The sequence below is a fragment of the Abramis brama genome (genome assembly GCF_963993115.1).
Source record: "Abramis brama genome assembly, chromosome: 3".
NCBI classification, from domain to species: Eukaryota; Metazoa; Chordata; class Actinopteri; order Cypriniformes; family Leuciscidae; genus Abramis; species Abramis brama.
In genome coordinates this window covers 24293095-24309861 of record NC_139965.1, presented here as the reverse complement: position 1 = coordinate 24309861, position 16767 = coordinate 24293095, and the positions used below count along the sequence as shown (strand labels likewise).

Below are 16767 nucleotides of genomic sequence, written 5' to 3'. Positions count from 1 at the left end.
TCTATATCACAAAAAAAAAAAAACTATTCTTGCAGAATTCTCCAAGATTCCTGTGTTCTTCTCTAATGCCTCACCCGTTTGATCAGTCATTCAATAACTCTTATTTGTGCAGTGATGCTTTTAACTATTACATTCATATTTATGCAATTGGAAGATGCTTTAAACAACTTAAAGTGCATTCAAGATAAACATTTTAAAAGTATACATTTTCCCTAGGATCCAATAACCTTAACCATAACCTTGGCATTGCATGGGTTCTACCAGTTTTATTTATATAAAAGCATCCCCAACCCAATCCTCCCCACACACTCATAGTCTTACAGCTCTAAAAGATTCCTGTGGATTTCTCTAATACCTAACCCCTGGTATATGAGCCAGATGTTCTGATGTTGGATTTCAACACATAATAATACTTTAAGTTTGTGCTTCAGCAACTGTTATATGGGTGAAATGCTTTGAAAGATGAGATCACACAGTGAGTTTTTAATATCTACTAGTAGTGCAAATCTCTGGAATTCTTAAGATATCCTCTCTCATGACTTTAAAATAAATGCATGCACATACATAATCATTTCACACTTAGAAACTGTATTATTATTTGGGTTTGTTGGGGAGACTGTCACTATTTGCACTGAAGAACGTAAAGTGCATTTTAATATTCGGAAATTTTATTCGCGAAATTCACATAACAGAAAAATGCATAGACCTCTAGGTAAAGATGAATATCTGACTGATTCTTTGAAATGTGCCCATGGGGAGGGGAGAATGGAATACATAACTTTAGTTTTGATTTCATGCCAAGCCCAGACCTAACTGCAAAGGACTGTTCACTTTCTGAACACACCAGTGACACACACACAGGTCACTCTGATGGATTACTTTACTAAGATGAGAGCAATATCGAGCCACATAGCCTGCTTAACATGCTTTTATCTTTATTACCAGGGTGGAGACAAAATCACAGACCCTCCTCCATAAGCTGTAACGTCACAAGTATGTTGAAATATCATTGCATAATCATATGTGAGTAGGGTTTATATTTTGAGTGAAATAAACTAAGCAAATCTCTACATTTTTGCAAAATGAAATCCTAAATAAAACATCTAACAAAACGCGACCAGGCATGTAACAACGGAACAGCTGAGTAACATTTTCTCTGGTATTTAATCACCAGGTTTTTCGTAAATGAAAATGTTAGATTTCACTCTAGAAAACGACTAGGAGCTTCTAAATCCCCATAACTAAAATGAATATGATCTCTTAACCATGTAATACTTTAATGGCAGGTCTGCATAATGCTTTAATGGAGAAAGGCCTCATCCATTTCATTAATCTGAACGCCCTCAATAGATACCATTAAGCTAAAATTAATTTCTAAGAATAATGGCATCTCATATCATATTAGAACGCAATCAGATCCAGATGTTGACTTTTTTCATTTTCGCCCAACTGATTATTTGTCTAATGACACAACTTCATTACACCCACACCTTTTTCTTCAGAAAAAAAACAAAAAAGCCACACAACCGGAAATCCTCAATCTTATCAGCTAAAAACTAAGAAGTAATACCCTATTGTAAGGTTAGTGTTTATTTATAGAACTGCAGAATATTGATTTCAGGATTTAATTTCTAAAAGCAATATACATTCCACCAGGATACATTCCACACTTTAATAATGCCTCATCTCATATTTATCCTTCATAGTCTTTTTTAAAAAATGAGATCAATATAGTTGACCTATACTCAGAGGACCAGTTTTATAATCAGATTAAACATGCCTTTGGACTAGAAAGCAGTTGATTTAGAAACATTATTATGAAAGTCATCTATAGTTCAGTAATATCATTAATATGCATAACAGGAATTTTCATTTTTAAAGTGGTTTCAAGCTCTGCGTTTCCAGTTGTCTTTAACGTATGCGTGATTTCATGTATCGTACCGATAAAAAGTCGATCCATATTAGCTCTGCTGTAGCAACGGTCCCGCTACACTAAGTGCCTTCTAACAATAACACTGCTCCCTTCAATGCTGAGGGCAATTCAAAGTTCTTGAAGTTAAAGTGATGCTGTTTTTAGCATCTTCCGTTTGTTGCTCTTATGCACATAATGACTCTAAGATAAAGATGGAGACAGGACAGTGTGGCGGACAAATCTGGAAACATGCATGAAATATGCATGAAAAACCCTTTATTTAAAATGCATTTCATTTTGAGCAGATGACAGGTGATTGTGAAACAATTTCAAGTAGGAGACAGATAGAAATTATAAGGTCATGATGAAAAAAAACTCACAAAATTGAGAGTGCACACTCTTCAAATGTAGCTATATGTCTTAACAGTCACACGTACAAAAACAACACACACCATTCATTCATTCTCTTACAGTCTCAATCTCGTGGCTGAATGCCCAACATGATCTCTGCCATGCTGGTCAATTTGGTCTCCTCTAGTGCACTGATAAGACGGCTCAGTTTGGCACTCCTGCCCTCTGACTGGATAAAACGTCCAAGCAGTTGATAGGCCTGTTCATAAAGCCCTTCCCTCTCGTACTCATAGGCCAGATTGTCGATAGCAGGGCCTTTTAAGGCACGGCAGTTCTTTTGTAAAGCCCGTCCCACTCGTTTCCAATCCCGTCCCACATGAGCAGCAAACCGTTGCTGGTCTGCTGAAGTCAAAGGCCTATCATCTAAGATAGGGATGGAGGAGAAAAAAATATTATTTAAAAATATTTACAAATATTTAAACGTGAAAACTAAACTGTGATCATAGAAATACATGTACATTTTTATACAAAAGCTATACACTCAGTAATGCATCATCACATACATTTAAATACTTAAAACTCACCGAAAACTCTTTTCTGAAACAGAAAGCAGTTCCTGGGCAGCTCCTGCGTTGGTTGACTGGGAGGACCGTAGCTGTTCTGCAGCTGCTGCTCCAACTGCGTGACCTCATCATCTCGCAAACGCACAGGCTACAAAACATCATCTGTCAATTCAACTAAAAGCACAGTATTCAAAAACATTTCTGAACCGTTATTTTTTACATCCATAGAAGGTAAGGCTCCCCCCAGCAGCTGTTTAGTTCAAAGAAAAGAGATTTAACTTAATTCCACTGGGGGCTTTACAATAAAGAGATATTCTCTCACTGTTTTCATCAGAGCAAGACTGATACTTCGGACTGGTTCAGATACCACCATACTTCTGCTGAAGAAAAAAGATGTTTGCAGACACAAAGTCCATGATGATATCAGGACAGAGAAGGACGGCTTTATAGAGCAATACATTTAATATTCTGCAATGTTATTGATTTGACTGCACTGACACTATCGGATGAGATCATATATTTATAGAGGAACTGAACTCATTCCATAAGTGATGAACTTTACACAGTTATTGAACTGAATCAACACTGAACTGATTTCAACTGAACAATGGCACTATTGTCTTTCTAGAGCTGCTTTACAGCAGAACTGAATTCTGTTTGCATCACTGATCATTATTTACCTGTTTAATACTGTAACGCTGCTTTGAAAACAAACTGTATGTGCTGTATAAGTAAAGGTGACTTGACAATACAAGCAGTCAGAGGCCTTTTGCTTATACCCCTGATGTTAGACCTGACTAGTTTGGGCATAAGATGGCTCATGAAAAGTCACTTTGTCAAAAGTCAAACTGAATTCACTTCAGTGGTGTGTTTTATTTTAGTCTCATTTGTTTGTTTTTTTCAGCAACAAACTCTGAAATCTCAGTCCGGCAACAAGCATTTCTGATTTTACATTAGTGAAATGTAATTTATCATAGCAAATGATAAAAATGCAACCACATAATTGTAGATAGATTGACAGTATAGAAAAATAAATGTGCTTATCGACATTTAAAAAGGAGAAAATGCTTCCCATGCCTTTTGTTGTTGACATCAAGTCCAGCAAGTGAATCCAATTAAACTATACAGCACAAATTAAGCTTGACAGTTGTGACATCCGCTTATCCTCAAAAACACTGCAGTGAAGAACATTTAACCATCAATTTAGAAGGCAATTATTTTACTACCTTTTTTTTATTTTACCAACTATAAAACTAACACATTTTTTCTATTCATTTCAACCTATATTTTTGTTGTATTCATGTTAAGAATACATTTCAGTGTTTGATTGCATGTCAATCTGGTTTTGTGTTGAATCTCCAGTTGAAATGTCCAGCTGAGAATCACTGCACCAAAATTAAGCTTTTTTGTTGTTTTCACTGTCATTGAAACATAATATTACAATACTGTTACTTGTAACAATTTAAATTGTTTAACTTGCTGACACTACACAGTTGTTTCCAACACCACATTTACCACACAACCATAGTAAACTGGTTTAAGAACAGTACATACGTTTTAACATTCACATATGTTATTTAGTATAGAAAACGTGACATGGAGGCAGTGGTTTGAAACATGCTTATATGACCTAATCAACTTATCTTCGATCTATGAACCTGTAGTTTCTTCTCAGAGCTGAAAATGTCAAGAACATGCTGAATTAACATTTCTTATGTGCTGTCCTTACTGAAGCAGTGAATTATAGCAATATCAGAGGCCAATCGCTCAATTAATATTTCTTAATTGCTGTCCTTATTGAAGTTGTGAATTATAGCAATATCAGTGAGAATGTCAGTGTTTGCACTGAAGAATAAAGTGCATTTTAATATTGTGAAGATTTGACGCAGAATGGAAGATGCACATGCAAGTTTCACGCAATTAGCTGCTCGTAAAAGTAAAGACCGGTACTAAGCTAGCCTGGCGATCAGATCACCATACACATACACACGTACCTGCGACTGGCGTATGTGATCCAGACAGATCTCTAGGTCTTGAAGGTTTTGGTCCAGTGTATGTATTCCTGCCTTGAGCTGTGTTTCCATGACAACCCCATCAAGAAGAGTGAGAAGACGTGAGGCATGCTGGGACAGAAACTGAGCGAGTGAACCACATGCATAGCTCTCCAGGAATCGCTGACAGGGAGGCACAGACATGAATTTAAGTTCCACCCCAAGGAAGGGATCAGCATCGTGCAGTTTTAGGATTTCGTACCCCTCCAGTCCACCAACAGAATCTGGATCAAAGACAATTAGAATTGTATCATTTGCAACCCAAATACGTTGTTAAATCTACCGTATACACAAAACGCCATACTTTTTTAATTCCGGTATAATTTGATTAACTTGATATGCACTTGGTGGCCACTACTATCAACTCTTACCTGTAAGGGTGAGTTTAATAACCTTGAACACACCGAATTTCCCTTGTTCGTTTTTGTAAAGCGATAGAAGGTTGTGTTCTGGACTGCTACACCCCAGGAAGAGTACAGCACACCCTGAAAATTCACGATCATTGGTGTTGCTGTCATTTAACCTCTGCAGATGAAGATGAAATCATTCACACACATTGTTAATTCACATACAACAACAACTGGACAGACACAAAATTAAACACAATGTACCTTAGTGTCTATACTGTCCATCTTCTGATCAAACTCTTGTCTCAAGTCCTGTGAATGTGAACAAACAAATCAGTTTGTAAAACACACACAGAAAGAAATTGTGAAAACAAAGCAGAACTCCTTGTGGATCTAATTAGACTAGCATAAAAAAAACATTATTTTGTGTTTCCAGCATGTAACCACTTCCTTATAAGGTTGCGAGCTTGATGGTCGACACTGTTAAATAAATGGGGTCAGACGTTGGTGATTGCTACAGAAATGCGATGCACATGTTTACAGGTAATGTGATGCGTCACATTACAACAAACTTTTAATTATTTTTAAAAAAAAATTAACATTTTTGAGAGGTCAGTGGATAAAACCTATACAAAAGCTCGCTCGCACGTCTCGTGGCTTTTATTTTTTATACATTTTACTGTTCACGTGAACAAAAGTTTAACATAACACAACCCTGCTTACCTCCACTTCACATAATAGCGAATATAAAACCTGCGCTTTGTTATATACATTACATGTTACTTACACAACGATTTGGTGAACTTTGTCTGAAAGGTAAGGAAGTCTAAACAGGCCTGTAAACATACACGAAGGAAACTTTCGAGGTGTCGATGCACTATCTTGGCCGCTACTAAGACACACCCACTAAAATATGCAAGGATCTGATTGGCTAAATATCTCGCACATTCTATGATGATTGGCTAAAAGCTCAAAATCTGTGTCCACCGCCGTGTTTAACAACGGAACTCGTGACGCAGGAGGAAGTATAGAAGTTTGAGAACGTTTTTGTTTTTTTTGCAGTCTGACAGACATGCATGCAGACAGCAGAATCATCTGAGGTGTTTCTTGTTATGACATCAGATAACCTTTTTGTAAGCGTATTTTAACTGGCGGCTGACTGGGCTCTACTGGGAATGGATCTGCCAGAAGAGGTCCTTGCACATATTTTTTCTTTCCTGCCTTTACAGGACAAATGCAACGCATTTACTGTTTGTAAGGCTTGGTCTAATATCATGACACATCCAAGCTCATGGAAAGATACTGAAGTCAGGTAAGAATCCATGAGATACAAGCAAAACCCTCCTAGAGAAACATTTTATTACCAAGATGTTGCACTTTTGTATATTGAGAAACGTAGTGGAGATCTTAATTATATTGCAAGTATCAACTTTGTCTCATGTTTCTCCTAATAATTATCAGGAGAAATAATAATACATACAGAGTTGACTTTATAACTAGAAAGACAACCCTAAATTATAAATCCAATTTGATGAGAGATGTTTGAATTTATATTAATTTCTTACTTTTGGTTGTAGACTGATATCTTGGCAAATCAGAGCACAGTGTTGAGATCTTCTGAAACTGTTGGAAACTAATGTGAGACTTCTGAGGTGTGAGAACATTTGAGAAGCAGGTGACTTAAGTAAAAGTCTCAATTTCTCATAATAATCTCCTTTGCTGTTGAGGAGAAACAATTTAGTGATTAAAGAGAATCGAGATCTCTTGTGATTTTTTTTTCATTCTCTGTGCCCTCATATTTGACCAAAGGTTATATGCTGATAAAAGCATATTATGTCATTAGTGAAGACTTTGTGCCATACACGAAGAGATAATACTTGCCGTGCTTTGTTTTACACGTTTTATCTCTGTCTTAGGTGTGACTCAGGAACCAGTGTCCCTGAAAGATATTCTGCTCTTCTGTCACTGGTCAGAAATTTGAAACTGATCATGAGTCTGACCGATCCAGCCAATCGCAAAACAGCACTGTGGGTGCTGCGGCAGGCGATTGCCAGGGGTGATGGGCGGCTGCAAGGACTTTCCATCTGTTGTGTGGGGAACACACCCCTCTTTTATGCTGGTCAGGACCTGCAGCAAGGCTTAGTGGACATACTGACGAATGGGTCGTCCCTAACCCTGCTTGACCTAAAGGGTGTGCCCTTCACCCTCAGCGACTCCTTCGTCAGGAGCGTTGCCATGCTTTGCCCTGCTCTGCGAAGTCTTTATATCAACAATCATTCTCTGGTGTGTGGCGTCAACGCGGAGACCCTAAGGCAAGTGCTGAAGTCCTGCCCGTCACTCAATATTCTTGGAGTTTTTCAGGCTAGTCTATCACAAGACGTCTTTAAAGATCTCATGTTGCCAGAACGACCAGCATTAAAGAAACTAGAGCTCCGTTGCGAACGCTCACTCAAATACACCCTGCCTCTCTGTGACCAGATATGGTTAGAGTTAAAACTGAGACACCCACGTCTCTGGGTGGAACTTGAGCTGGACCACACCCTACCCGAATTGCACGTCCCAGGAGTACTGCAGCCCAGCATCCCTGTTCGGTGTCTTCGGCTGCTTACTTGGACATTGCTGTTGAATGAGGTTCGGATAGTCGGGCAGAGCTACGCAACCACGCTAGAGTTTCTGGAGCTGCAGACGACTGCGTCTTCTGAACTAAACTGTGTGTTGATAGCTTTAGCAAAGCAATGCATCAAGCTCCAAGAGGTTCACTGTTATTGTGTGGTCTCACAAGAAGTGATCACAGCGTTCATCACAAACTGTCCAAATCTCTACAGATACACACTCAAAACACACAAAGAGCCTCACCCCTGGACCTGTACAAAACTAAAGTAATGCTCTCAAGCACTCTTTGCACATGATTAGATAATGTAATTCACACACTAAGCACTATGTACTCTACTGGCTTCGTGGCTTGAGTATGATTTTTACAAGGTTCTTTTGTCAAAAGTATAATACCAAAAATGTAATAATTCTGTCATCATTTACTCATTCAAAACTGAAATCATGTGCATTTTTCAATTAAAATGCACTCAAATATAACTTATGAAATTGTTTGTATTAAAATAATAAAAAAGAACCAATTTGCTTACCACAGCTATGCGGATGACACACAGATCTACTTGGCCCTATCGCCTAACAATTACAGCCCCATTGACTCCCTGTGCCAATGCATTGATGAAGTCAACAGTTGGATGTGCCAAAACTTTCTTCAGTTAAACAAAGACAAAACTTAAGTCATTGCATTTGGAAACAAAGATGAAGTTCTCAAGGTGAACGCATACCTTCACTCTAGGGGTCAAACAACTAAACATCAAGTCAGGAATCTTGGTATGTCACTAGAGTCAGACCTTAGTTTCAGTAGTCATGTCAAAGCAATAACTAAATCAGCATACTATCACCTGAAAAATATTTCAAGAATTAGATGCTTTGTTTCCAGTCAAGACCTGTTTATGCTTTCATCACCAGCAGGGTGGATTATTGTAATGGACTCCTCACTGGCCTTCCCAGAAAGACCATAAGACAGTTGCAGCTCATACAGAACGCTGCCGCCAGGATCTGAGCAAAACTAGAAAATATGAACATATCACACCAGTCCTCAGGTCTTTACACTGGCTCCCAGTTACATTTAGGATTGATTTTAAAGTATGATTACTGGTATATAAATCATTCAATGGCCTAGGACCTCAATACATTGCAGATATGCTCACTGAATATAAACCCAACAGATCACTCAGATCATTAGGATCATATCAGCTAGAAATACCAAGGGTTCACTCAAAGCAAGGAGAGTCTGCTTTTAGCTACTATGCCTGAGCTTCCAGAAGAGATCAGATGTGCTCCTACAGTAGTCACATTCAAATCCAGACTCAAAACACATCTGTTTAGCTGTGCATTTACTGAATGAGCACTGTGCCGCTGTTCATCCGACTGTTTGTACTGTTTTTTTATTTTATTTTTTATTCTAAACTGTTTTAATTATTCTTATTTCTTTTGATTATTTTAATTTATTCTATGTAAAGCACTTTGAATTACCATTGTGTATGACATGTGTTATATAAATAAACTTGCCTTGCCTTAAAAGGGTATTACACCCAAAAATATAATAATTCTGTCATCATTTATTCACCCTCATGTCATTCCAAACTTGTACACACAAAAGAAGATATTTTGACATTGAAGCCCGTTGACTTCACTTGTATGGACAAAAAACAATGAGACATTTCTCAAAATATCTTCTTTTATGTTCCACAGAATAAAGAAGTGCATACATGTTTAGAATGAAGGGACAGAAGAAAGAAAGTCATAAATGAGGAATGAGAGTGAGTTTTCTTTTTGGTAAACTATCTCTAAATTGGAAAAGAATGAAAAAGGAAACGGTCACTAATGTTTTTAGACTTTTGGAACTCGCCCGTTATAGTTCTATGGTATAACAAAATGGGCACAATCAAATGAACACAAATGTCATTATTCAAATGTTTTTTATTAAACATTTATTGACTCTTTCAACAACTAAATGATTACATTTCATTTTGAGCATCAAATGTAACAGAATTTTTGTAGTTGGGATTGAAATACTTGCACATTCAAAAATGAATGTGCCTCTTGAATACCAAACTCATGTCTGTGTATATTGAACTCAAATTGATCCGAAATGTATAGCCAATGCACTTTGCTTTCACAACTCACATACAATCAGTCAGCCAGTCAAACATCCGATTTTCTCTCATCATTCATAGTAGTTAAAAGAGAAGTCATAGAAAGCTGTGGTATTCTGGGAAGAAAGGTGGCTGGAGCTGTTATTATTGATATGCTTGATGAACTTGAGGGTGTCTTTGTCTCTGTATACCAGAGCGAGGGAGTTATCTTCAGGATACACTGTGAGGAGCTAAAGAAAACACAGCGTCAACAGAATAAATAATCTGCACTAGTCCTGCTGGATCTGCATAAATTATAACAACAAATTGTGACATCACTTACCTCCTCATCTTCATCATGTGCAATATAGGACGTATATCCCCCAAACTCTGACTTCCACCCTGAAAAAACAGACTGATTTCTGACTCATGCTCTTGCACTTTTTTTTCCACTTTTTTTATCTCAATCACAACTTAATCATACTGAAGACACTAATCAACTAATAGTAAAGACGCACATACACGTCAAGATTACGTACCTGCACAGCCCATGTGAAGCTGCAGATCCAATGCATACTCTCTTTTGACACAGTCATGTAACAATGTATAGTCCCCATGTGCCCAGCAACGCAGTTCTCCTACACAAGTAGGCGGTCCTGCATGAATACAACACATGTAAATCACTGTCGATGTAAAGATTGATCTTTGCAGAAACAACACATGCACACACTGATCACCTTTGTCTTTCTTCTCAGCTGACGAAGCATCGGCACCAGCACTGGAACCCCCTGCTTGTGTATTTTCCTCTCCATCTCTGCTTTCTGTCTCACTCTTTCCATCTTCGCTCTCATCCTCGTTGATGCACAGATAGTGTAGACTGAGGCCGGTCAGGTTGGATAAGAGGATGAAGAACGGCTCAGAGGAGAGGAGTTCCCAGCACTCCTGTACACAAGTTGGGAAGCTCTGCATATCAGCACAGCCATAACACCTAAACACAGTGACAGTCATTAGTACACAGGCATATAAACAAATCACATGACACTTACCACCAGAAAATAAAACATGCAGAGACAGGAAGAAATTAATAGTTGAAATATTATCACACAAAAGACGGGTGGGTTGGATCTCACCTCTTATTGGGCCGTCCCCTCCTCTCCCACTGGATTTCAGATGACTGCAATGCACTGCGCACCTGCCTCAGTTTCTCCTCCTTAATTCAGGATATTAGCATTATAGATACATGCAAGTGTGTGGAAATATGTAACAGTTTCCTATAAGATTCAATTTGCTTTCATTAGTTGATGCCTTTAGTGTCTTAAAGGGATACTCCACTTTTTTTGGAAATAGGCTCATTTTACAACTCCCCCAGAGTTAAACAGTTGAGTTTTACCGTTTTCGAATCCATTCAGCCGAACTCCGGGTCTGGCGGTACCACTTTTAGCATAGCTTAGCATAGATCATTGAATTGGACAGGACCATTAGCATCTCTCTCAAAAAAATGACCAAAGAGTTTCGATATTTTTCCTATTTAAAACTTGACTCTTCTGTAGTTACATTGTGTACTAAGACCGACGGAAAATGAAAAGTTGCGATTTTATAGGCTGATATGGCTAGGAACTACACTCTCATTCCTGCGTAATAATCAAGAAACTTTGCTGCCATACCATGAGTCGGACACCCTCACAAAACCTCACAACACCCTCCCCCTGTCGGTGATTGGTTGGAACACTATTTGTTTTGGTCTTGAGTGGTTGGTGAAACCAATTGTTTTTGTGTGCAGATCTCAGAGCCTAGGCTGCCTACAGAGACGCGTTTTTTTGACGGCATGCTTATGGGGCGGGCAGCTAGCGGATCGTTAGGAAAGATTAGATGAATGTGATAAAAAAAAAAATTTGGGCCTGAAATCACTGATACAACCTTTAAAGTTGCAATGTAACAGAAGTAGAGGCAGATCCTCTGTATTGTGACGTACATCAGAGTGAAAAATTATAGGGGGAAAAAAATGAAGGGCGGGGTCTTGGTTCAATCCATTGGTTGTTGATTGGACGGAGGCAGCTCTAAATGCAAGCTTGCGGTCGGTCGTAAGAAAGAGGCGAATTTATTTTTTGACTAAATGATGGAAACCTCGGCATATACGTGGAATTTAGACATTTTTATTAAAAATGATGAAGTCAAATTTTTTTTTTTTCAATTAAACGGATGTATGGATAAATAACTCACCGTAAGATCAAAAACATGCATTTAGAAAATAGATGAATTTCCATTTCATGTTGACTAAAAAAATAAAATAAAATAAACATTAACTTAAATTTAAAAATGCTAATGTTAACAACTTGAACTCGAATTGTGAAGTGTTACCATTAACGGATATGAAAAATAGTAGCATTTTATTGTAATTTAGATCCATCTCTATTGGTATTGTCCATATGGCACAACAGAAGAATATTCTTCCATGCAGTGTCTGCAAATGTGACTCTTACATGTGCAAAATTATAAATAAATAACTTAAACACTTAATTATTTAAAACTTACTTGCCTACATGCCTCTAGTGGGATGTCACTAAAATTCACATCTACAGGAATTTCTCATTTCCATCAATTATACATAGACCTCCACAACAGCACAGACAAAAAGGGTCTTATAAAAGCCTCTTCTGTCACAGTTTATTTAAAAGTGTGTATATATATACATACATACACAAACACACAATTCCTAACCATGTACCAGTGCATAGCCATTCACTGATGTACATTTGTATGTGTACTACTGTTCATTGAATATAATTGAACATTTTTGTGTAATTAATAATTATGATGATGATGATGACTAACCTGTAAGAAACTAGGCAAGCAAATCTCGGAATTATCTTCGAATTCCTGCTGTACCCGAGCCTGATAGCGTGGATCCAGGTACATCTCATTCACCCACTCAAATAGCAAACTCTCCTATAACACAAACACAATGGCCCTCATTTATCAAAAGTGCGTACACCAAATTTCCAGCGTACACCCAAAACCACGGTGACTTTGAGATTTATCAATATGTACGTTGGCGTACGGCACGCTCAAATCCTACGCCAGCTCAGGAGGTGGTGTACGCACGTTTTGAGTTAGTGCGGAAATGCGCAGAAAAACAATTCCTAACACCACAAAACGCACTGACAAACTAAAAGATATGATATATTATGACCCACTGTAAAAAAAAAAACAGCGTAGTAATTATAAACTTCAGTGTTTATTTTTGTGCAACATGGACTTCAGGGTTTAATTTGTGTGACTTTACCAAAGCATTTGATTTGTAGGCATATGTATTCCTTCAGTTGCGAGCCTGTGCGCTTTACCTGACGTTTCAAGCCTTGTTTATACTTTCGCCTGGCTCTGCAGCGCGAGTCTCCACAGACTGCGCGCGCACCTCCCCAAACGGACGAGGCGTTTATACTCGACGCGCTCGCCGTTGTACTATTCTTTGAAACGATGGTTAGGCCAGGGTTAGGCCCGGCAGGTGCGCACGGACTGGGTTCAGTAATGAAAGGCTTTCAATGACCAAAAAATTATTCAGACTGACAAAATAATAAAAACGACATTCTTCTTCTTTTAAATAATAATAATAATAATACAAATAATAATAATAATAACGACATTCTTCTTCTAAATAACAATAAGCGTCATTAATAATAAAAATCATAATAAGAATAATAATAAGAATATTACAAATGGTCATGCAATTATTAATGTGAATGAATGGTACTCCACATCACATCATCATCACTATTGTACACCCCAATACATGTGACGTGATATGAAATGAAATGCTAATTGTTTCAAAACACGTGCTGTAAAATAATGCATTGTGATAGGTAATTTGCTCATCCAAGTTTCTCTTCTTTGCTGTCTTCCGTGTGTCCATGGCGTAAAATGAGGGCGTGGGGGAAGCGGAGACTTGAATATATAGGGGCGTGTTATTCTAATGACGATCGTTTTCAGCCGCGGCATTTATCAAGGGCAGGTATTGCGTACACCTGGATTTAAAAGGTACGCACAGTTTCATAAATCAGGCGGTGAGAGGAGTGTAAGCATAATCTTACGCCAACATATACGCCCATTTCTACGCAAGAATGATAAATGAGGGCCAATGTGCTTCAGACAGAGGAAATATAAGTTGAGTGAGTGAGTCTTGGTCATTTGGCCATGTCACACAACAAAAACACACTGTCACGCTAACTTGACTTACATCTCTGGGGATATGAGTATGATGGGGAACTGGGGGTTCAATGTAGCGTGAGGGCCTTGGAAGGGAAGGGCCATGAAACCATCCACTCAGAGATAAACGGCACTTCTCCTCAGAAAGAACCTCTGCCACCTAAGCTTGCAGATCATTTCATTAAAAAATCATTTATGTAAATCATTAATGAATGGACATTCAATCAAAATATTAATAAATATTATAATAGTATAACAAAAAAACTAAATTAACATGGTTCTGCTTACCTGATGGAAGGAGATGGGGGACACTTCAAAAAACACCAGAGAGTTCCAGCAAGGAAGCAGAGACTTGACAACAGTCACTGGCTGACAGTGTTCTGTGAAATATACAGAATAATAATTAGTAAACAAACGAACAATTAACTAAATTGACATTGTCCCCATGCATGATTATGCAATATTTTAAGCTGAATAATACACATTTTTTTACTGCAAAACATTACAAATATCAAAAAATTAAATCAAGATCCATTTACTTGAGAAGCAAAATGACTATTTTCTGAAAAGATCAAAATTAAGTGAGTTTATGCTTAAAAAAAAAAAAAAAAAAAAACTATCTTCATGTAGTGGGGTCAGAAAAATAAACAGTTTTTTTCTTCTCGTTTTAAGCATAAACTCACCTAATTTTGATCAGTTTGATCTAATTTTTAAGTCATTTTGCTTCTCAAGGAATTATGTCTTGATTTAAGAATCTTTAGATATTTCTACTGGAAAACAAGACAAAAAACTGAGTAAGAAAATTATTTTTTTATGCAGTGTGGGGACTAAAATGACACTATTTTTGCTTCTTTTTTTTAATCACACACCATCCGTGCTGAACAGGTCCAGTGTCCCTCCATCGTTCACGTCCCAGGGAGGAACAAGATAGAGGATAAATGCAACTCTTCGTCCCTCCAGCTCATCATCGTGACACAGCAAAACATCTGCAAAAAGAGCAGGGAGGGAGAGAGACGTCAAGAAACCCAGCTGCACATCATCTCCACGTCTACACTCCAGTGATTGGTTGAGAAGTTGTTAGATGTTTTACCCGTATGCTCGTACTTGGCACAGGATATATCAACAGTCGCCTCCAGATCCACTTGCAGCACCTCCGACAACCACTCACGAAACTCCCCAAAAATCACAGACCTGAGATCCAAACAAACAACACATGAGTAAAATTCTTACAGAAACTCTTACACAGAAGCTCACTTGAACTCTGACGCACCTTATTTGCGAGACATGATGTTCTTTTCTCTCTCTCAGATCATCTGACTGCAGAAGAAACAGACTTCAGTACTTGACCATCAGCTTCTTTACAAAATATAAGTATGATTTAGACTGATACCTGTTGAAACTTGTACAAGTCATTTGACTTGCTGTTGAAATTCAGCTGCAGAAGCTCTGCCCGCAGACTCTCCACAAAGCTCTCATTCTGCAGGAAATGAGTGATCTGACAGTGAGGGAAGGGCTCACAATCCAGGTGGATATTACCTGGACAGAGACCAGAGAAAGGAGGGATTCACAGACATGACACATAGACAAACCAGTTTGCTTTACCTCTAAAAAGCAAATGGATTCTGTTCACAGTAACTATATAAATGACTGTTGAAGTAATGCAAGTTCAATGTGTCACGTGGGTGGGCATACATACCATTAGAGTAGCTCTCTTTCCTCTGCCATGCGTCTGTCATGCATTTCTGGACAGCGTGATCCCTCATATCCGAGTTAATTACCGCCAGTTCACCTCGTTTCTCTTTCTTATTCTTTTTACCCGTTTCGGAATCATTCTGTCGTTTTTTAGGTGACATGACAAGACCATGAGGGAAATAAACACAGGGGGACTTTTGTTTTCTTTTCCTTTGCTCTTCTTCGTGCGGATTCAGTCAGAGACGCTTTTGGGTCGTTACTGCCCCTCAGGTCAGCTGTGGAACAGGTTCCTCTGGAATTATCATGTCCAAAAAACGATCTATGTAGTTTTTCGTTTTTAATACCGTTGACTACCAAAAATTGTATTCAATGTTCATTCATATCTTTATAACAATGAAAACACTTAAAAATAAGTCATAATAATAAGGGCATGTTTAACCTGTGACATACTTAAATTTTATTTTCCAGTTTTCAGTCACATTGATTCACCATTACTATCACTGATGTAGGTTGTGCATATTCATTGATCCTTCTTGTGTAATGACATTTATTTGTAATAACAAATAATGGTCACAAATATGACCAACAGGTCATCTTTTTTAGATGTATAATTTAGTATTAACCTCCATCATTGTGTAAAACAAATCACAAACCTTATTTTATTTAGCAATTTTGTGTCTTTTGTTTTGGCAGCAGGACCACCATTAATTTCTTTTTGACAAATCTGTCACAAAGTTTCAGCTTGGTAAAAGGCATTAAGACCATGGCTTAAAAGAGATAAACATGGTTACATAAGTAAAATTGTGATTAAATTATACAAACTGTGACACGGGTCATCATAGTATTTGAATATTAACATTTATTACAATCGACACCACTGAATTCACTTACACTTGGAAAAAAGCATACATTGAAAAGGGTTTTATGGGGGAAAATCTTTTTTTTTTTTTTTTTTTTTGGATTACA

The 16767-nt window shown here is 37.8% G+C and overlaps 3 protein-coding genes across 3 annotated transcripts; 1 reads left to right on the top strand and 2 right to left on the bottom strand.

Moving 5' to 3' along the window:
• Window positions 1-2173: 2173 nt before the first annotated feature.
• Window positions 2174-6132, bottom strand: tradd (tnfrsf1a-associated via death domain). The gene is made up of 6 exons (XM_084108597.1): window positions 6012-6132; window positions 5489-5536; window positions 5249-5402; window positions 4821-5101; window positions 2848-2974; window positions 2174-2686 (listed from the first exon to the last, which is right to left on the bottom strand). Exons 2-6 carry the CDS (start codon window positions 5507-5509, stop codon window positions 2388-2390), a joined length of 882 nt encoding a protein of 293 aa, XP_083964723.1. The 5' UTR covers window positions 5510-5536; window positions 6012-6132; the 3' UTR covers window positions 2174-2387.
• A 150-nt stretch (window positions 6133-6282) lies between these two features.
• On the top strand, window positions 6283-9368 carry fbxl8 (F-box and leucine-rich repeat protein 8). The gene is made up of 2 exons (XM_084108916.1): window positions 6283-6536; window positions 7141-9368. The coding sequence occupies exons 1-2, from the start codon at window positions 6400-6402 to the stop codon at window positions 8105-8107; spliced, it is 1104 nt and encodes a 367-aa protein (XP_083965042.1). The 5' UTR covers window positions 6283-6399; the 3' UTR covers window positions 8108-9368.
• Window positions 9369-9736: 368 nt separating this feature from the next.
• On the bottom strand, window positions 9737-16022 carry ogfod1 (2-oxoglutarate and iron-dependent oxygenase domain containing 1). Its single transcript, XM_084108915.1, has 13 exons — window positions 15806-16022; window positions 15500-15645; window positions 15380-15426; window positions 15200-15300; window positions 14979-15095; window positions 14398-14489; window positions 14141-14269; window positions 12742-12855; window positions 11040-11119; window positions 10647-10897; window positions 10449-10565; window positions 10253-10311; window positions 9737-10160 (listed from the first exon to the last, which is right to left on the bottom strand). Exons 1-13 carry the CDS (start codon window positions 15960-15962, stop codon window positions 10002-10004), a joined length of 1569 nt encoding a protein of 522 aa, XP_083965041.1. The 5' UTR covers window positions 15963-16022; the 3' UTR covers window positions 9737-10001.
• Between the last annotated feature and the right edge of the window lie 745 nt (window positions 16023-16767).